The 22,943-nt window shown below is 32.2% G+C and overlaps 1 protein-coding gene across 2 annotated transcripts in view; it reads right to left on the reverse strand.

Moving 5' to 3' along the window:
- Nucleotides 1-3,033: 3,033 nt before the first annotated feature.
- The window catches only part of IMPACT (impact RWD domain protein), a 29,111-nt gene continuing 9,201 nt past the window's right edge, over nt 3,034-22,943 (reverse strand). For both annotated transcript variants that reach the window (XM_051970325.1, XM_051970324.1), the window contains 7 exons: nt 14,853-14,938; nt 12,337-12,459; nt 11,473-11,570; nt 10,317-10,390; nt 8,332-8,422; nt 5,870-6,004; nt 3,034-3,833 (listed from right to left, as the gene is read on the reverse strand). In XM_051970325.1, the coding sequence (XP_051826285.1) occupies nt 3,759-3,833; nt 5,870-6,004; nt 8,332-8,422; nt 10,317-10,390; nt 11,473-11,570; nt 12,337-12,459; nt 14,853-14,938 (682 nt within the window). In that variant the 3' untranslated portion in view covers nt 3,034-3,758. The remainder of the gene's footprint in view (nt 3,834-5,869; nt 6,005-8,331; nt 8,423-10,316; nt 10,391-11,472; nt 11,571-12,336; nt 12,460-14,852; nt 14,939-22,943) is intronic.

Genomic DNA, 22,943 nt, shown 5'->3' on the forward strand with positions numbered 1-22,943 from the left:
TATGCTACAGCCTTGCCCTGATCTAGCAGTTTAGTTGTTCAGCCATTTCAGTTGTGTCCAACTTTTCATGAGCCCCAATTGGAGTTTTCTGGTTTGCCATTTCCTTCTGCAGCTCATTTTAAAGATGAGGAAACTGAGGCACATTAGGTTAAGTGACTTGCCCAGGGTCCAATGTCTGCGGTCACATTTGAACTCAGGATGATAAGTCTTCCTAACTCCAGGTTTTGCACTCTCTACACTGGATCATCTAGCTGCCCAGCAGTCTAGTAATACTGCCAAAAACAAAACAAAACAAAAACCCTGCAGTTACTATGACATGACCTGTCTTGAATACCTGTTTTGAATAAATCTATTCTGGTTCTTACTGAGTCTTCTCTTTCTGATTCTTCTTAAACCACTAGTTTAAAAATACATTCATTTCCTGACAATAAGTCAACCTTATCAGATGAGAACTCATCATTTTGCTTTTAACAAAAGCATGTCAGATGTCCAGAGACATTTTCCTGACACCTCTCCTTCTCTCCAATTTGTCAGATTGCTGACTCCAGGTGAGCAATCACATCCACTAGTTGTTTTGTTTTGATTTGGGGTTTGATTTTTTGGGTTTGTTTGGTTTTTTTTTTTTTTTTTTGTATCCTGTTTATCCAGATCAGATGATTCAAGGAAATTGAGAACAACTAACTACTCTCTTTATTCCTTCATTTATCTTAGATCTTAATTCCCTTTTAAAAATTTTTTAAAATTTCTAATCATGCTGAGTCTGAAGCTCATCCTCCTTGGCAAAGAAACAGATTTATCTCTCTCCCCCTCCCTTCCTTTTCTCTCCCTCCCTCCCCCCTTTTCTCTCTCCCTTCTTTCTCTCCTTCCCTTCCTCCTTATTTCCCTCCCTCCCTCCCTCCCTCTCCCTTCCTCTTCTTCCCTCCTTCCCTCTTTCCCTCCCTCCCTCCTTCTCTCTCTCTCTCTCTCTCTCTCTCTCTCTCTCTCTTCTTTCTCTCTCTCTCTCTCTCTTTCTCTCTCTCTCTCTTTCCCCCTCTCTCTACCTAAATTATTCTATTGGAGATATGATTAAGTGATAACTTCCTCTTTTTCCAAATTCCTCTCTGATATTCTTTCCAGCATTTTCAACAACCTAATAGTGGCACAAGATAGTCAACACTTTCTTCACTATAAATTCAGAAAAAGAGAGTGATTATACATAACCTACATAAGATATATCTTTCACTATTCTCTTTATGTATTGCATCCTATACAATCTCATTATTGTTCACTGGTAAAAGGAATTGAAGTGAACTTCTCTAAGAATAGAACATACCAGAATTCACTTCTTCCATCACTATTTTTCATAATTGCACCTTCCCTGCCCCAACCCAAATCTCTTTTCTCTGCTTTATTTGCTGCTTCTCTTTCAAGAAAAATTCAGGCTACAGGCTTTGTTTGTTTGTTTGTTTGTTTTAACTACCTCGGATAATACTTTTCTCATTAGAATGAGTGATTAAGAGCAATTTATTTATCATATCTAAGAATTTGAGTTACTGCCAACAAGATAAGAAATTAACAGCTTGTACATCAGGGAAGAAATTTTCAAGTTCAATGTTAAATAATAACTAAGTTTAATATTTATTCCTTTTATTCTGATGGAAAAAAAATAGATGAAGCATTCATGTTTCCACATGAATGAGCAACTGATTATGTATTTCTTAGATAATTAGATTAGATAAGATAATTAGCTGAGCCCAGAAGTAAAAAAGGAAGAGGAAAGTGGGTGGGAATAAATTTGAAAAAATGCAAACCACTTTTAGTGATATCCAGATGCTCCCTAACACACACACACACACACACACACACACACACACACACACACAATCATTGTTTTAACAGTATTTTCCCAGTAATGCTGTGATTCATTTAAAATTCAGAAAGAATTTTAAATAGCAAATGAATCAAAGGAGAAAGCATAGTTTCTCCTTTGGTTATAGTGTGTTACCCAAAAATGACTTGCAGGCACAAAGTGGTATAAGATATCATTAAAGCATACCCACTAGAAAAGGAGGTAGTCAAGTAGTAAAAGCAAGAGATGATAGCCTAAATGTTGTACTTGTTCAGTTGCTGTGCAATCATCTCAGTTGTGTCCAACTCCTTGGGACCCCATTTGGGATTTCCTTCTCTAGTTTATTTTACAAATAGAGAACTGAGGCAAAAAGGGATATGTGATTTACCCAGAGTCACAGAGTTAAATGTTTGAGGCTGGATTTGAACGAGTTTTTCTGACTCTAGGCCTAACACTCCATCCACTAAAATACTGACTTGTCCCACTTTACACCAGCATCCATAAAATATTAAGATATCAAGAGCAACTTTTCTTAACCCTTTTTGTGTCATGTAACCCTTTGGCAGTGTGATAAAGCCTAAAGAGCCTTTCTCAGAATGATGTTTTTAAATGTATCAAATGTCCAGGATTACCAAGGTCTAATCAGGATGTAATTTTTTTCCCTTCCAAATTTTAGTGGACCCCAAGAAAATTAAAAATCCCTCTTACAGAGGAAAGTGTTCAATGTATTAGACTAAGAATTTAGTGAATGAAATAAACAAGAATGGCCTAAGTGAGGAAGGCATGGATGAGTTGTCATCTGCCTTGCAGAAAGAGCACACATACTTACAGGATCACAACTCCAACAAAGCAGTGACATTTCTAGTCAAAAAGGATTGTTCTTTTTCTAGCCAAGACCTTGTTTCACTTCACCGTATGGAAGCTTGGTAACTTAATTAAACATTGTATTTTGTATCTAAGCAGCAAAGAAGGCTGTAACCTGAATGTCAATGACAATAACTACAGAAAACTTATGGATATCATATCCACAGCACCACAGTACTTTTCTCCAGACCATCTCCTACCTAGCTCATTCACTAGGGGCTACTTTCTAAAATACTCCAATTTCCACAATAAAAATTATTAGTAAGACATTTTTAGATCTTAAAAAAAAAAAACAGAATGCTACATTTCCATGTCCCATTAAAAAAAAAAAAAAAGGCATGTTGATACTACATTTTTATTACTACACATTACTGTACAAAAACCAAAATGTGGAGCTGAAAACATCTGTGAATTTCAATAACAGATTCTCTACCAAGTCTTAGAATATCTATATAATTCATTGTACGTTAAACAAATGATTATCTCTACTACTTTTCTACTGACAGGTATTAGCTGGATTTTCACTAAATTTACACAAGTCAGAAATGCTTACTCAAACTAAAGTAAGCTTTCTGAATCACAATTACAAAAGAAAAAAAAAGTAGCTCTCCAGGAGCTCATTCAAACATTCTGTAAAGTATTGTAAAATACAATATTAATTTAACTCAACAAGAATCCAGGTGACAAGACATCAAGTATTTAAACCCTCCAGAGATGGTTTTCACCATATAAGAAAGGCACTTGACATGTAATCCAAAAATACAGGTAATTCACTTGATTCTTAGAGAAACTGTTAACATCCCAAAATTAGAAACAATGACGAATAGGTTTGATTAACTTTTCTGAATCATTCTTAGTTACATATAAATACATAAGTTCTCCATTTCTGATCAATTGGGACAACCAAGAAATAAGTGAAAATCCTGACTGGCATCCATGTCATGTTTTCTTGAACTCCTGGGTTGAGTAGTCACAAAGAATGTCTTTCAAGGATCTTCTCTATAGAAAGTATTCCTTGATGATTAATTATATAATCAAAACAAAAGTATCTTTAAAAGCTAGATTTTCAAGTAAAATGTTCATTCTTCTTCTTGTCTTTTTTTACTCTTTTGTTCTTTCCCAGTTGCTTGGATGATTCCTCCTGAAAAAGGCAAAAATCAATATGGTTTTCTTCAATGAAAGAGATAGATAAAGGGCAAATATATTTTGTCATAATGCAAATGTGCTTAATTTTATTCTACAATAAAAAGAAGATTCATAAATAAAATACAAATAGTTTTAATGAAAATCAATTATAAAGACACTTGTAATGGTGACAATCAAGATAAAAACATAAAAACTCACAAACTTTTCACACCTCCCTTTCAAGCAGATGAACATAAAAAGAATTATCAATAATTATCTACCATTGATAATATTTCACAAGCATCTATAAGATCACATTTTTGACTTCTTTAAAATATTAAAAATAATCTAAGTATACTTTTGAGATATTTTTTAGGTTTCATAACATTTTCCAAATAAGAATATGACTTTTTGTAGGTTAAATTAATATATAACAAGCTTTAGTAGGAATGGCAAGGTTTTCAGAGCCATAAGAAAAAAATATAGCAATAATAAGTCATTAGTTAACTTCTACATACATAGCCAGTACACACACACACACACACACACACACACACTATGGCTATGTTACAAAATCATATAATTGCCATTAAAAAATTACATTGGTATATTAAGATTAAGCTATTGTCAAGAAATATGAATTCTATTAATAAAGAAGCCTCTTTATGTGTATTGTTATAAGGGTATTGAATTCTATTTTGAGGATAACTGGATAAACTTTAATTATGGATCACAACTGTTCCCACTTTCTTCTCTCCAGGGAAGAGGAAGGGTAGATAACTAGTCAGATAAATAATTATATATTAATATGATTTTAGCATCAAAAGTTCTCCAGCAATATCAAGGAACTTTCTGTTTGGATAACAATCAGCCTTAGATTATAAAAGGGACCAACTAGGGCTAGGAAACCAGTAAACTAATCCAAATTCAGCAGAGGATATTCTGGGATAAAAGATTTTACTATTGTATAGAAACCACAAGTAAATCAAATCAGCCTAAAGACAATAATGAAGACAAACATTAGCCTGAGGAATTTACAGGTTAAAAAATTTAGATACTGTGTGGTAGGGTGATTAGTAGTTTTCATTTATTTCTAAAAGTAATTTTATGTACTTTTAATTATCTTATTCAATTGAATTATTTCTGAATTGTACATTTTCTTTTCTCTTGTATTTAATCTTAGATGTGCTCTATCAGGAAATAGACACTCAGAGGGGAATATAATATCCAGTTGTAATTACAGGAGCAGAAAAAGGTGGATAAGGAAGACATATAGCAAATTTCTAAACCCAGGGATTAAGAAGGTTCAGGAAGCTGACTTCCATGGCCTTGAGGTGAGAGTCAGTGACCAGTGAAAAAGCAAGTAATGAGGATGAAAGCCCTAGAGCCCTAAAGATAAAGGACTTCAAGACTGATTCCAAAATAGGGAACAGGGATACCCCAGAAGTTAGTTGAAATCATCAAGGCCTGAAAACCAAGGTTTCATCTTTTTTACATAATAGGATCCCATTTACTATTCCAGGGGACCAGAAAGAAGGTGAGCTTATGAAAGCAGAAAGGTATTACTTCTAGGTAGATACCTAAGAAGTGACAGGCACAGTATTATCACATCACTTCACACTAAAAAGCAAGTTGCTAGAATAAAAGCAAAAAGAGCTTGTTTTAGGGGGGTTAAAAAAAAAAAAGTGACCTCAAGTGATATAGTCAAATCCAGATTCTGAAGGTAGGTAGGACTTTAGCTGTCACCTTGCTTACTCACTCACTGACTAGTAAGAAAACTGAGACTCAAAGGGGTGGTGAATTGCTTCTGGGCACTCTTCCAGTTAATAGTAAAAATATAACACAGTAAACCTTACTCCTACAAGGGTATTTTTCACTATACCACACCACTTTTACTTGTATGTCTTAAAGAATTTGTAACCAAAAAGGGTCTATCCAAGAATCACACAAAATATGAAATGTATGGTTTAAAGGTTTTAAGTTTTCAACTGCTTTTTTCAAACCTCAGAAGACAAGATATGTTATCTTTAGATACTATCAATAACAACTTACTGGTGAGTTTGTATAGTTCTCTTGAACTAGTATGTTTCTGGCACAGTTGTTGATGTGTTTAAAGCGATCTGGTCCAAGTAAAATACCACCATACCAGCGTGATACCACCACCAAAACATTCCGTACATTCAAAATCTGTATTTTTAAAACATAATTATTTGTTGTTAGGATGGATCTGTGATTTAATCAGGGCATGGCACTCCCCAGTGTAGAAACTACTTTTAATAATGCAAACTGAAAATTGTCCTTCAATTTATAGCCTCTGACTTAGTAAATAACTTGCCCAGAGTCAAACTGTACTGCTATTGCTGGTATATGTACAAAATGTACTTTGAATTAATTCTTCATCACTCTAAAGTTCTCTATCCACTATGTCATGCCACTTATAAATTAGTTATACATTTCCATATATAAATACAAGCTTTAAAGGAAAAAAAAAAAACAACTTCATATAAAATACAGCACAATGGTACTTAAAAATTAACTTCAGCAGGCACAGCACTAGGATCATATGAAAGTATAGAGGAAATCAGATTAGCAGTCAGAGATCTGCAGTCAGGATATAGAATCATGCAATTTTTGAGCTGGAAGGGATACAGAATTATACAGAATTTGACCCAAACTCCTCATTTTACAGATAATGAAAATGAAACCTAAAAAAGTCAATTCAATTCAAATCAACAAACACTTATTAAATTGATTAAGTTCAAAAACCTTATTCTACAAAACTATTTAAAAGGAAAAAGAACAGTTACATCAAAAATACTTTTAAAATCTCATGTTTATCTTTCTTCACACTATATTGTCAAAACATATTAATATTCATCTTTCTTTTACTACATAAATTTTTATGAAACATAAAAACCTTGATTTTTTTTCCTAAGACACATTTTTAAATGATTACAAAAAGCCAAGTTTTTCAGTTCACTTAAGGTTCTGGAGGATAACTTTAACATTTGAAACTGAGGAAATGAAAAACTTTAGGTTTTAAAAAGAGGAAGTAGAAGAGCAAAAGAACAAGATTTGCAACTGAAAACAGCATACCCAGCAAATTTAAGCATAGTCCTGGAAAAAAAAAAAAGACATTCAATGAATTGTCAGACTTTCAAGATTTTTGTTACAAAAAGACCTTAATAGAAAATTTAACATGTAAGACCCAAGAGAAATATCAGGTAAACATCAAAGATTAAATTAAAAGAACTCACAAAGGACAAACTATTTATGCTTTATATGTAGAAATATAAACCATATGTCTAAGACTATCATTAGTAGTTCTTTATTCGAAAGAAAGCTTTGCATAGAACTGAGTATGATGTAATTCTAAAAATCCAAATTCACATAGGAAAAGGTAAAAAGAATAATTAGATTACATGAATGAGGTGTGAGACCGAGAACTGACACAAGGAATTAGGGGAGGAAGCCTGGTAGTTCTGAAATCCTACTCACAACAGGAATGGGTTAAAGAGGGAACGAGAGAGAGAGAGAGAGAGAGAGAGAGAGAGAGAGAGAAGTGTTCTAAATTTAATAAGAAAAAGAGGGAGGAATAAGATAAAGAAGAGAGCAAAGAAGGGTATGTTAAATTAATGGGAAGGGAATAAGATTTGTATATTAACAGAAATAAAAAAAAGAGGGAAGGAAAGATAAAGTGGAAAGGTTGGGAAGAGAGATAAGTGAGTGATTCTTGGAGGAGGATAAGTTCAGCAAAAGTAAAGTTAAGATAGGAAACCAGCAGGAATAAGAAACAAGAGATATACACAATTATAATAAAAATGACCAGGAGTAGGAATTATTAGGAAAAAAATCAGGTGTAGTAATCATTTATCTCAAAGTTAAAGTTAAAATAGATTAAATCAAAAGAGAAAACTAGGAAGCTACATTATATATCAGTCATATTAATCAATATTGTTTTAGACTATTTAAAATAACAAATTTTAAATTTGTTTGTGTGATTGCTGTGATGTAGGAAATGGTGGGTTTAGAAATTGGTGGATTTAGAAAAATATGGAAAGACTTGGAAGTAAAAAGGATCATGTTATCCACCTTTCAAGAAAGGAAAAACAAGCACAGTACAAACTTTATGTAAATATATATGTGTGTATGATTATAAACAACCATTTATATGTATATGTATATTATAAATGCATATTTATATATGTGAATGTATATGTGTGTGCATATATATATACATACATGTATATATAACATCATATTCTAGCTGCATGAATGGATTTCAAAACAATGCTTTGAATATTTTTTGTTCTCTGTGCCTGTTAAAGTGGTAATCAATCTCCCTCTTTTTATCTACTTATATGGAAAAAAAATATTTATCTATGTAAAAAAAAAATCATTCAAAAGTTATTCTATAGATGGCATAGAGTGATTTGCTCTTATCTGAATTCATTTTTTTTATTACTGAGAAAAATCAAAGTACAGTGCTTAGAAAAGTTTTCTCTTATTTCTACCTGCATAAGATGAAGGAGACGTCCACCTGCTGCTGTTTCCCCATCATCTTCACAGTCCTGCAAGAAAGTCCGCCTATCTTCACAATATATTCTGCAAACATACATACTATTGTTAAACTCTAGAGACCCCAAATATCATTTTCAGCAAAATTTAAAAATTATTCTACAATATTGGCTGCTGTTGTCAAGATTTCCAAATTAGTACATCTGTAAATAATTCTATCTGAAGGCCATAATTTGGATTGGTTGTTCCACAATTTCTTATTAATTATCATTATTTTAAGGGATAAACTCTCTGCTAAAGTATATCTGTGACATTTCATTATGGCATGGAGAAATCCTTAGATTTTCAAAGTTATACGTACGGAACACAAACTTGCAGGTACCACTAAAATGGACAGGCTTTGAGCTACAAACTCATTCAGAGTCCAAATCCAATCTCAACTCCAATTTACAGAGGACCATCAAATAAAGGTTGGCTTCAAAAAGCTATATTTTCTGGGACAGAAAATTCCTGAAGACTGTCTTACTATAACACCAAGGGGCTATGATATACAGACACTGAAGGAATATCTACAATGATTAAAAAAAAAAATCAGGAAAAGGTAGATTCTAAATATTTTTAGTCTATTTTAGTCTATAATATTTTTTGTCTAATGAAGCTATTATTACTTGCAGAAACATCAGATGCCACTCCTTCTTCCCTGCTTCTTTCAAAGATATGTATCTTTTTCTTAAGATCACAGGATCTTTAGGATCACAGTTGATTAGAAGCAACAAATTAAAAGGAGAAAATTGGGTGTATTGATAGCAACAAGAAGTGATAGTTGACAGTTAAAAATTCTATAATCAATCTAAAAAACTGGACAAAACTAGACTGGTGTCAGTCTAGCACTGTTGTATCAACTAGTTCTTAAAACAGTATGCCTCAATGGACAGAGTGCTGGACACCCAGAAGACTTGAGCTCAGTCCTTGCCTGTGATACTTACAAGCTATATAACTACTGGCAGGATATGTACCTCAGGAAAACCTTTAAGACTCTACGGTATATCAACAACGGTACTGTCTGAGGATGTATTCTGATGGAAGTGGACCTCTTCGATAAAGAGAGCCTTAATTGATCAAAGATGGACAGAAGCAGCTACACCCAGAGAAAGAACACTGGGAAATGAATATAAACTTCTTGCATTTTTGTTTTTCTGGTTATTTATACCTTCTGAATTCAATTCTCCCTGTGCAACAAGAAAACTGTTCGGTTCTGCACACATATATTGTATCTAGGATATACTGCAACCCATTCAACATGTAAAGGACTCTTGCCATCTGGGGGAAGGGGTGGAGGGAGGGAGGGGAAAAATCGGAACAGAAATGAATGCAAAGGATAATGCTGTAAAAAATTACCCTGGCATGCATTCTATCAATAAAAAGTTATTAAAAAATTTAAAAAAAAGACTCTATGGTATAGATGGGTTCTGATAGGGTAGCAATTCTACACAGATGAAATCACAGGCTTTTAATATGTAATGTTTAGAGTTCACAATCATAATGAAAATATTAAATTATCAAAAAGAGATTAAATAGTATTTGGTAAGTTCTGCTTTAAGAGTCAAGGAAGTATGCAATTTAGAAAAAGTTCCAACAAAAAATGTGTAAAACAAATCCTTGTTTTTCATACAATTCTCAAATGAGGTTACAAAGTAAACCAGATAGATAAAGTAAACAAGCCCTCAACTGAATGGTAACTCTTCCAAATGCCCTATTCCTTGAGGAGTATAGACAGATAAAGATTTTATTGTAAGAGTTTGTTCATTCGGATTTTGATGATTGAAATTCTTATTTGTTTTCAATTTCATTTACTTCAGATACAGATTTTTTTTTCCCTTAATCTGTGGTTCTTTGCCTGGCTTTAAAAACCCTCCAACATGCCCTTAATGATCTCTCCCCTTTCACCAATTGCATGTGTTATATTCTAATCATGACTCACCTGTAAGCATAGATATTGTGGGTAGCATTGGCTATTTTCTTATTCTCATATAATTTGGCAAGAACCATTTTTACCTTGAAAATAAAAACAATTATTTTTTTCTCATACAAGAATAGTTGTAAAAGCTTTATAAACAAATTAAGAAACAATTTCACCTTAAAGCATTTTAACATAGTCTGTCATTCTAATAAAAATATTCAAAAAGCTCCCAGGACTGATGTTAATTGTTAGAGCTAGTCTTTTATCATTTTGACATTATATTTCTTCTACTTCAGATACTTTACTTGAGATTTCACACCAGGTAGAATTTCACAGGGCTTTAGATTTTAAAATATTCTCTATTCTGTTTTTATTGGGTATAGAAAGAAGGTTAGTACTGTTATCTGGAATGGAGAAGTTGGGGTTGGTATCTTTGATTCCATCTCTGAAGTCAAATCAAATGAAATCAACATATTTATTGGACACCTACAAGCAGAAAACACCACAGAGTACAAATTTTACTCACAATAACAATAACATTATGATAACTAGCCCTTATATAGCACTTCACACAACAACCATAGAAAGTAGGTGTTCTTATTATCATTCCCCACTTTACAGATGAGGAAACTAAGGCAGACAGAGAATAAATGTCTTGCCCAGGATCACCCAAGCTAATAAGTGTCAGTGACCAATTTTTAATTCAGGTCTTCCTCCATGGGGCACTGAATTCTATTCTACTAAAGAACTGTAATTTGCCTAACCAGACGCAATAGCCCAAGATGAAAATATAGATTGCTTTGAAATATTAAACTTCACAGCGTACTATGTTACATGACTTTTAACAATTCACATAAAGTATTTTCCAAATTTGAAGATATTTAAGAGCAATATTTAGATCAGGACAAATCTTAAATGCATGAAGTTATCTCTGGCAAGTACATAAATATAGAAATATATGTGTATATATGTATATGCATATGTGTACATATGCATATGTACACATATGCATATATAACAAGAGTCAAAATAATCTTAAAATAGGAAAAACATTTAAAATGTGTGATCTAATAGGAAAAATATTAAATAAAAAGTAAAGGTTAAAGTAACAGTTAAATTTAATTCTAATTACTTTGGCACAAAAATGAAAACAACAATTTTAATACTGTAAACTTACCTGCTTAAGGAAAACTACAGGAGCTAAATGTGCTTGAAAAGTGCTTCTTCGGTCAGTGATTGGAACACCATGCTTAATTGATGGTAGTTCTTCGGTATCTATATGTTGAAAACATGGCTTACTTTATTTTCTTTAATAAATACTTATTTTCAATTTCTAAGAAATACTGAAGGTAGTAAATGATTTTCCATGTCACTCTTTATACAAGTTCCCATACAACATTTATGTTCCACACTGACACAAGACTGGCATTATCTACTTCAGTGAGAATGAAACTATATGAAAGTTCATTTAAACTCTCCCGGTCTATTTATTAGTAATTCTACTAATTTTTCCCAAAATATTCCTACCTCTATTTTCAAATAAAAGCTGAAAAAACTTATTAGAGAAACTATAGATTTTCAAACAAATTTTAAAATATAACTTTGGAAATAGAGGTAAATAACAGTAAACCACAATTAAAAGAATTTTTAAATTGAAATAACAAGACAAAAATGGAAAAGACTGAAAAATTACTATTTTATAATGAATAATGTAAAAACCAGTCTGCTAAGTTAAGAATATTGCTGTTCCTAAAAATGCTTAGTTAGCTCTGATATTTTCAAACTGCTGGAGTTTTGATACTATCCTGCTGCATTTTTTAACTGAGCTACTGATCCTAATCTGTAAAATTGGAATGACAACAGTACTTATTTTGCAAAATTGCTGTAAAGTTCAAATAAAATTAAGTATTTTAAAATTTTACAATGTTTTGAAATATTTTACAAAACATTAAATCACTTTATAGATGTCAGTTAAGATGATGGTGACAATGATTTAATGGATATAGTTTCCAAGTAAATTAGATATTCAATAACAATATACCTGATTGGTTTTCAGTGATAACAAAATCCAAGGCTTCAATTGTATTTTTTGACTGATAATCAAAAAAATAATCATCTTCACAGTCAACATCTTTCTCTTCAGTTGTCTTCTTTATGTCCGGGCCTAGTCAGATACATATGATACACTGAAATTCTTTGTTTCCAAAGATTAATGTCTAAATTTGCATAACAGGCTTAGCCTAAACTATGGCAAGTGAATGGCCTACCCATGAAAATCAACAAGAGATATTCAGGTTTTTTTACTCATAAATTATTCCTCTTATTCTGCAAAATAGTTCCTGTATTTTCCAACAAAATCTTCAAACAAACTTATGAAAATATTTTTTCAAATGAAATCCAAATAAATTTTAAAATATTATTATGGAAATATGTACAAATAACAGTAAATCTTTACTTAAAGAAGTGTTAAATGAAGTAGAGAATTTAGATAAAAGTCTTATGGAACTGTAAAAATATTTTAAGACAACCAGTTTATCATTAGGATTCCAAAGGGATGCTAGTCAATGGTGCTCAACCTTTCTGCAATTTTTAGATTTCACTGCTGTTTTTATTTTACAACCATTCCCCACTGCTAAAAAGTGTTACAAAGTACAATCTTAACAATTAAATTTAAATTAATCTTTTTTTACTTTAATAATTATGAGTCACTTGCTAGGATAACTGAAGATTTTATTATAAAACTAGAGGTGGAAATTTTGAAAGTATAAAAAAAGGCAAAAGAAATATTCACATCAATAGGACAAGCTTAAGATAATAATAATACATTTTTCTTAAAAATACTAAAATTATGTATGTGCCCTTATACTATGATGTGAATACTTATTGGCACAGGTGGTTAAAATGCTTAAAATAATTACCTCTTTCTTTTTGTAGCACATAAACATCATGCTAAGGCTGGCTCTCTATTACTGATTTTCTGTGGAATTTATATTTGAACTATTACTTACACAATTATTCATTACATCCCTCGAACCAGCTAAAAACAATTCTACCACTTGCTGCAAGATTATAAACTTTATTACAAAATCATATCAAATAATGTTCTTGTTTATATGAGGCTATTCTGGTCAGTAGAAAAGACATTGGAACTTGCCAATAAGGATTCAATTATAGCATTCCATAAAATATATATTTATAATATCAATTGTATTACTTGAAACAAGTCACTACAGTTTTTCCAAAGCTCCTTTTTTAAAAACTGGAAACTAATTTAAGTTGATATAAGGTCACAGAGCTAGAGATAGAAGGAATCACAAAGGCCACCTGCTCTAAACACCCTCATACTGCAGATAAGGAAACTGTAACTAAGTGATTTGCCTAAAGATAAACAGGTAGTTTGTCGTAACAGTGGGATATGAACCCGGGCTTCTTTCTACATAGCTATTATGTTCTTTTCACTGTATTATGATGAGTTCAGTATTTTCAAAAGAATGGATAAAAAAATCCACTGATAATTTTATGGGATTCCAAGAAATACAGTAGGATGATTACTTTTGTGGCAACTTTATTCCTGATAAGAGCAAGCTATAGAGAAAGACCAACATGAAAAGAGTAAGAATGAGGTGAAAAGAAAAGAAAAGTACTAAGAATAACATTTACATAATATTTTCAGGTCAGTAAGTATTGGGACTAATAACATTTCTATAATGCTTTCAGGTTTACAAAATGCTTGGCATATGTAATCTTATTTAAGCTTTCCAACAATCCTATGAGATTCCAGCAACCCCATTCTGCAGAGTTATTGCTCTCTGCTGAGCTAAGGCTCAGGGACATTAAATGATTTGCCCCTTGCAGGATATGAACTCAAATATTCCTGACTTGAAGTACAGAGTTTCATCCCTTATGCTATTCTGCTGCTTATTGGATAGAACAATAGTTTCAAGGCTATAGAAGTCACAAACAAGATTGGGGCTTGGGGATTCCAAGGATTCCCTAGCTTGTCCTAAGATCTTGGACTGTGATGACCTTTCTCTTGTTTCAATGATTACTACTTTTGGTTTCTGTCAATATTTTTCAAAGTTTTTAAACCAAAATAATTTTAGGCAATCCTGCTAGAGTCTATTCTTTCATAAAACAGATTAGTACAAAATATCATGTTCAAATATTGTGCTGGGGTTGAGGAAAATCTAACAGGTTTGAATTATCAATCAACAGAGATAAGGTATGTAAAGTAAGCCTTAAAATGCCATACAAATCTGAGTTTTTGTTGTTTTTATTAGTAGTCAAAAGATACATATTTTATAGAATGTCTATAAAATGTCTGACAAATATGAATCTGTAGAAGGCTAGAAATAGTCATGGGACTTGCATGTATTTGTGTGTGTATGTGCGTGTGTAAGTAGCAAAGGAAATGTCATAAGCAGATGAATTTCCTAAAAGAAATTTCTTTCATATATCCTTAACTTGGACCAAGAACAGTCATGCTTCTGAATTTAGAGGCCTATGTGAATTCACTATTAAATGAAATACAAACTGAAGTTAAATTTTAAATCCTACCTGATTCTGATATCTGAGATTTTTCTATTAGAACTTCTCGAATTTTCTCCACCCACAAATAAAGAATACTTTCACCAATGTTCTGTCTGGAAAAAAAAATCCAAAACAAAAAAGTAAGTCAAGAATTTCAAAATATGTCTTTCTTATATTCAAGAAATTATTTGAGCATACCTAATTGTAACAGTCTGTGGGTGTTTTGCAATTTATAATAACAAGACTTACATACAATGGCTTATATGGATATTATGTAATACTCTGCTTCAGAAATAAACATATAAAATGTATTATTTTAGAATTTTGACATTTGGATGTTATGGTACTTTTACAAAGTAGATAAAAAATTAAGTAAAGAGATCTCTCTGAATTTTGGACTTGATTATTCACAAATGTGAAGAACTATGCCTACCTACAGAGTATTTAATTACTACAATCTAAGTAGTACAAGTGTTAGACTATCACTATTAAAATTACTGCATATTTTTCAATCTTTCTGAAAGACTTTCAACATCTCTGAAACAGAGAGTTAGATGGTATAATAGACAGAATACCAGGATAGAAGTCAGAAAGATTTGAGTCCAAATCCAAACTCAGACATGTACTAGTTGTGTGCCCTTCCTGAGGCAAGTGATTAAATTCAGTTTCCTCAACTAAAAAAAGTAATTTAACAGCATAGTCCTCCCTGGACTATTGTGAGAATTAATATTTGTAAATTTTTGTATTTGTAAATATATTGTATAAAGTATATTGTAAATATTTATAAAGTATATGATACACAGTAAGTACTTAATAAATATTAGTTATTATGATGATGATCTTAAATTTGACATTGTGTCTTTTCTGGAAAACTAGATTTTTGCTTTAACATACTAATTTATGAATGTTTTTGTTTTATATATCTGGAAAGAATGGGAACAAGGCGACTTAAGAGAAGGGGTTATCCCGAACTTTTTTCCTGCCTAATTTCTGAGCCTTCAGATTTACTTAACTATGCCCTAGTATGATTATCACTCAGCTTGCTGATTCTACAAATGGATAATACATTATCCTTACTTGGCTCCTGCCCCGATTAAAAATGAGAGGAAAGGGGAAAAAATCCACAGTGGCAGAAAAGTTCATATTTATATTGTTACTTTAGGGGCAACCATGCTGCCATTGCTTAAAATGTTTGGTAACACCTCTTTTGGAACTGTCTTCAGTAGTAATTAAGTAAGATTTTAAAATGTTATATAATCACACCTCATTTTTGATCCAAAATGGTATTTAAATAATTTGGCCTCATCTCTAAAATTTGGCTCTGAATGGCTCTTGACTATTTCCAAAAGACAAATCCTCCTTCCAAAAGAAAGTTTTAACACATAGATAGGCATCAAGTCCTAGAGGAATTCCCAAAAAAGAGTTCTAAGAATGTTCAAAAATGGGTACAGTCAAATTAGAAAATGAGTCATACTGTTTCACAGTCTAACATAATCCCTTCTCTACAAAAGCCCCTAGCAATTATTATCACTTCACACAATTACTTAAGTAATCACCTATTCATAAGGAATAATACAAATGATAATCAGTCTATTTAGTTAGTCAATAAATATTTATCAAACCTCTAATATGCACCAGGCAACTAAGTAAAGCAGATACAAAGAAAAATAAAGACAATCCCTGTTCTCAAAGATTTTTACAGTCTAATACCAGCACTGTAAGAAGGAAGACAACTAGTGAAAATGTCTTGGGAACTTTGGGCATAGTGGTGTGGCTGGAGAGGGGAGAAGTGTAAAATAATTTGAGATTGAAAGGATAGGGAAAGTAGTAAAGGACAGAGGATTTTATATTTGATTCTAGAAGTAATTGGAAATCACTGGAGTTTACTGAATAGAAAGTAACAAGGTCAGACTATGCTTTTAAAGGGATGGACTGGACAGGACAAGGGAACAACCAGAAGGCTATTATAATACTTTTGAATTTTCTTATAAAAATGATGTTATTCATTATGTATGCTTATGTTATTGTTTACATTATCTTCAACAATTTTCCCTTCATCAATTTTCCCACAACCACAAATGGGGAAAAAAAAGTGACATTTTAAATGTAAACAGTATTTTTATAATTTCTTATTGTTATTAACATGAAATAAGACTTGGTTTGAGATTTAATTATGGTAACATTATAATTAAGTACTCTTTTGTAGCACTAAATATTTTAATATCTACAGAAAAAACAAACAATATTATTCTAATGATGTAAGAATTTATATAATTTATACTCCCAAAATTTAAGATGCAATCCATTTTATCAAATTCTAATTTAAAGAGATTCCAAATAAGGTTTGTTTTTTGTTTTTTTGAAAGATTGTTTTTCTGGAACACTAATACATTGTTGGTGGAGTTGTGAACTCATCCAACCATATGGAGAACAATTTGAAACTATAACCAAAGGCTATTAAATTATATATAGATTGATACAGCAACATCTCTACTGGGTCTGTATCCCAAAGAGACAATAAAGGAGGGAAAGGGTTCCAGATGTGCAAAAATGTGTGCAGCAGCCCTTTTTGTAGTGGCAAGGAATTGGAAACTAAGTGGATACCCATCCATTAGAGAATGGCTGACTAAATTATAGTATATGAATGTTATTGTTCTATAAGAAACAATCAGCAGGATGATTTCAGAAAGGCCTAGAAAGACTTACATGACCTAATGCTAAGTGAAGTGAACAAGACCAAGAGAATACTGTACACAGCAACAACAAGATTATGTGATGATAGCTGATGGTCATGGCTGTTCTCAACAATGAGAGGATTCAGGCCAATTGCAATGGTCTTGTGATGGACAGAGCCATCTGAACCCACAGAGAGGACTGTGGAAACTGAATGTGGATCACAACATAGTATTTTCACCTTTTTTTATTGTTTACCTGGTTTTTTCCTCATTTTTTTCCCTTTTTTTTGATTTTTCTTGTGCAGCATGATAAAATGTAGGAATATGTATAGAAGAATTGTACATGTTTAACATATATTGGATTACTTGCTGTCTTGGGAAGGAGATGGGAGGAATGGAAAGACAAATATTTGGAACACAAGCCAGTACCAAATAGTTTTCATGACCACTGCTTTATAATATAGATTTCATAGATGAATGTTGATAAATACCTTTGCATATTTGAAAATAAAAATTATTTTTAAAAAATATTTTTAAATGGATAAGGAACTGAAAAGAGGTTGTTTTTACATGTTAAATTACCTTATATTTATAAATTAATTTATGTTCTTTTGTGATTCCTTTGCCTAAAGCTCCCACTGCTGGTATTTCTCAGTAAAGGAATATTTAAGAGGCTTCTGGCAATTCTTCTTGTAAAGCTTTACCAACTACAAATATCACCTAAATTATAATCATGTATAATTTCTGAAGTTTGTGATACTTTGTAAGTTGCTCCTTATAGGAATCTTTCAAGAAAAGATTGCATGACCATTTGTCATGCATGTTGCATAGAGAATTCTTATTCAGGTACAGGTTAGCCTAAATGGTTTTGAGATCGTTTTAATTCCTGTTATTCTCAGTATAAATGAAATGCATAAAAGTTATAACCAAATTATTATAACCAAATAAAATTATAAAATATATGACACATTTTAATTTATTTTTCCACCACATTTTTTTTTTTTCATATGTTCTCCTGTCATCTTCACAGGGACTAAAAGCTCATGTTTCCTTTATATTTTTGTTTATACAAAAACTTTTTAACTTAAGTTATATAACATATAACTTAATATTATATCAATATATATTCAAATATATAATCAAAATTATCTATTTTGTATTCAATAATGAAATACAGTCCCTCTTTGCCCATAAATTCTTTCCTTCTCCATAGACCTGAGAGGCAAACTATCCTTCCTTCCTTCTAAATTACTTAAAATATCACTCGTTATATATAAATCATGAATCCATTTCAACCTTAAATTGGTATATGGTGTTAGGTATGGGTCAGTGCCTAGTTTTTGCCATACTAATTTCCAATTTTCCCAGCAGTTTTAGTCAAATAGTGAGTTTTTATCCCAAAAGCTGGGAGTTTTTGGGTTTGTCAAACACTAGATTACTATAATCATTAACTATTTTGTCCTATGAACCTAACCTATTCCACTGAGTGACTACTCTATTTCTTAGCCAGTACCAAATAGTTTTCATGACCACTGCTTTATAATATAGTCATAAGTCTGGTACAGCTAGACCACTTTCATTTGCATTTTTAAAATTAATTCTCCTTGAAATTCTTGATCTTTTGTTCTTCCAAATGAACTTTGTTATTATTTTTTCTAAATCTGTAAAATAATTTCTTGGGAGTTTTATTGGTATGGCACTAAATAAATAGATTAATTTAGGTATATTGTCATTTTTATTATATTTGCTCAGCCTACCCATGAGCACTCGATATTTTTCCAACTGATGAGATCTGACCTTATTTGTGTGGAAAGTGTTTTGTCCTTTACATTTTTTATGAAGTTATAATAATATGGTTCTCAGAACCTTATTTATAACTGCTATCAAATAACCAGCAGGGGGAGTTCAACTTCTCTTAAGATTCTTATTAAAAGGTTGAATAAGACTTGTATTCTTAAAGGGAAAAAAAAATGATTTTCAAGTGACCTTACATATTACCAGAAGAAAAATAAGACTTTACATTTTATGTGAAGTTTTTTTTTTTTTCAGAGAAAAAAAAGTGAATGAAACCGAACATATTCAATGAATGCTGTTTGAATAAAGAGTGAAGTGTTTTAATTAGTTCTATAAATATTTGCTGTATGGTAGCTCTTTGAGCCATACAGTCTGTAGCCAAAGCAAAAAGATAATGGGTTTGGTTACCTGTAACCAATCTTTACACTTAAGGATCAAAGAAAGATATAAAAATGGACACTGAAAGGAATAAGGTCAAAGTAAATTAAAGAAAACTTTTCTGGTATTTCAACTACTGAAGAAATTTGGCCTCTCAACATTTAAGCTTCATTTTACATGGAACAATTTCAGAATCAAACTACAGATGGTTTAATGCCCCACCCCCAACATAATGCTTTTGTTTTCAAGTCACTAGAACATCAATCAACAAACATTTATTAAGCTTCTAATAAGTTCCAGGCACTGTGCTAAGACATAAAGAATAAGCCTAGGGAGTTCACATTCTACAAATTAGCAACAGTCAATAATGGACAGAGCTGGGGAATGAAAGACATAGTGATATACTGTGATGGAACTATAAAATTGTATGAACATTTCAAAAAGCAATTTGAAATTATGTTAAAAAAAAAAAAAGTAACTAAAATGTCCAGAAATCAGAAACTCCATTATAAAGTTTATACATCAAGGAAGTCATTGATAAGAATAAAATCCCCATATTTACATCAAATTATTTATAGCAGCACTTTTGGGTATAGTAAAGAATTGGAAACAAAGAAGATGCCTATTAATTGGGGAATGGTTAAAAAAATTGTGGGATAGGAATGTAATTGTAATATTGCTGTGCTATAAGAAAAGTTGAATGTACTGAATACAGAGAATCATAAAAAGATGTACATGAAGTAATGCAAAGTGAAGAAGAGCCAAGGAATCAAGAAAGCCAAGAGGTAAATAGAAAGAACAACCATACACCAAAAATTCAAAAGTGAATGTAACAAAATTATGAAGCTTAAGTACCATTCAAATGAAGAGCTATGAGAAGACACTCTCAATTCACTACTTCAGAGATGAATTACACATTGCATATACTTTTGGACTTTTTCAATATATTAATTAATCGTGCTGATTTTTTTTTCCTCTCTAAAGAACACTTTTTTAATATGAGCTGGTTCTCTGGTTCAGAATTAAGGGAGCAAGAGTTGGAATAACTATAAGAAAAAGGCTTCAATAAAATCATTTTTTAAAAAGCATGGGTTATTTGCAGCTTATCCACTCATCTTTAAAAAAATAGGTTATGGGGTTACTCACAACAGAGTATTTTTTATCATAAGAAATCATGAAACAATGAAAGATTTAAATTAGTCACAAAGAATGGTTCCCTGGCAGTCAAATCTCCAGGTTTATTATCCAGAGTTCCATGGCAGTTCCTCCAATGCTTCTCAGTAGATAAGGCAGCTTCAAGTCCTTCTGTGATCTTCCAGGTGCCAAGTCAATTAAGAGTCAATAATTAACTGCCCCCTGTGGGTGAGGGGCTGGGTTACTGTGGCACACCCCTACTGAAATTCAGCACCTCCTTGAAGAACCAGTGCTTTGAGGAACACTTATTCAGTAATTCCTTCTTCAAGGTCTTAGATTTGCTCTAATTAAGCATTCTAAGAAACTCTTAGAATGATCCTTGATAAGAGTGTGTGTGTGTGTATGTGTGTCTGTCTGTCTGTCTGTCCTCCCAACAAATATATCTGCACTCAGGTGATGCTCCAGCTTGGCTGAGGGACAAGTCATCTAAGCTTCTATTAGCCCTCTCAAAAGACTGGCCTCCCAGACTTTGTGGGACTTTACCTTAGGCTAGATGCTGTATTGAGTGACAGGACCCATTTGTCTCTGTGAAACTGAAAGAGATCAGTAGTTAGAAATCAGCCAGTTGCTAAGAGGATATTATGACCAACCTGCACACATCCTTGCTCAAATTAACTTTTGTTGGTCACCAAAGGGGAAAAATACAAAGAAAATAAGCATTTATATCGTGCCTACTATGTCCCAGGCACTGAACTAAGCACTTTTTTTTTTTTTTTTTTTTACAATTTTCTCACTTGATCCTCAAAACAACCCTGCAGGAGAGTGCTATTATTACCACCATTTTACATTGAAGAAATTTAGGTAAATAGAGGTTAAATGACTTGCCCAGGATAATAAAACAAGTAAGATGATAGAGTTTGGGGGGAAATTTAAGAGAAGAGAGGAATCCCCAAATTCCAGGATGATTATATATGAGTCCCTGGTATACAGAAGCCTTGGAGTTCTTTGTGATTCAACAATACTGGGCCCAAGGAGATCCCTAATCTATAACCTAGTTATCTAAGTCTAAAACAGAGATACTGCAGCAACTTGATTTACACCAGGCACCCAGGAAATAAATGGGGGTTTCTAAAATTGCTCTATATATCCCCACATAGAAGTTGGGCAATAAACCACAGAGCTTGGAAGGGAGAAACTGCAAAAAACAAACCAGTTACTTGAAAAAGAGTTTTTAGAAAATCCCCCTTCCCTCAACTATTTGAAACAACTTGTTTTCAAGATAGAAGCAGCTCCAACAATCCTCAACTTAGTGTGGAAAGCTAATGTTCTATCTATCCAGTTTGGCTAATCTGGAACTGTTAAAAAAAAAAAACCTTCCCTAAGAAGCAAAGTGCCAAGACTTGGCATAGACCTCAGAAAAAAAGTTAGCTAACTACTATATTAAGTCTTTATAGATGATGAACAAGAGCTGTTCCTTTCTCTTGTCTGTTATGTTCATATATATGAATAGTCTATTTGGTGAGAAAGAAATGAGAGTTGGTCAGGAAGGACACTTTCCTGAACTATCTGTTTAGCAATAGTTTAATTTGAGAGTTTTAATCTGTTTTTCCTCAGACTGATCAATAAAGAAAAAGGAGAAAACAATAAAAGGCTTTTTTTCATTCGTGAGATTTGCTGCATCAAACAAGAGCTGCACTGACAAGGTAAATTCGTGATTCCAAGCTCTTCTAGAAATTCATGTATTTTAGCACAAATTATAGTGAGAACATGATTGCACTTTGATACAATTACATTACATTTTCAATTTCATGATTAGTTTCCCTTGATATCTTTCCTGTATATGATTAAACTAGAAACTGACAGTTGAAAGAATCTGGATGTCTCATTAACCAGAATGAATTTTCTTATGCAAGTACAATTCTTGTTTCCCAACCCTGTTTAGGATCCACTGTCACAAGATGGGAGATAGCAAGAGTACAGATATTGTACTTCATACTTTAGTTCAACCCTATGTAATATACATTAATACCCATGCTTTCTTAGAACAGAACTGTATAGTATTCATAATTTCGCAAAAGTTAAACTAATCCATTCATGTGAGTAGGTATTTGATCAAGAACATTCTCATTTTGCTGAA

The sequence above is a fragment of the Antechinus flavipes genome, chromosome 1, assembly GCF_016432865.1.
Source record: "Antechinus flavipes isolate AdamAnt ecotype Samford, QLD, Australia chromosome 1, AdamAnt_v2, whole genome shotgun sequence".
Classification (NCBI taxonomy): domain Eukaryota; kingdom Metazoa; phylum Chordata; class Mammalia; order Dasyuromorphia; family Dasyuridae; genus Antechinus; species Antechinus flavipes.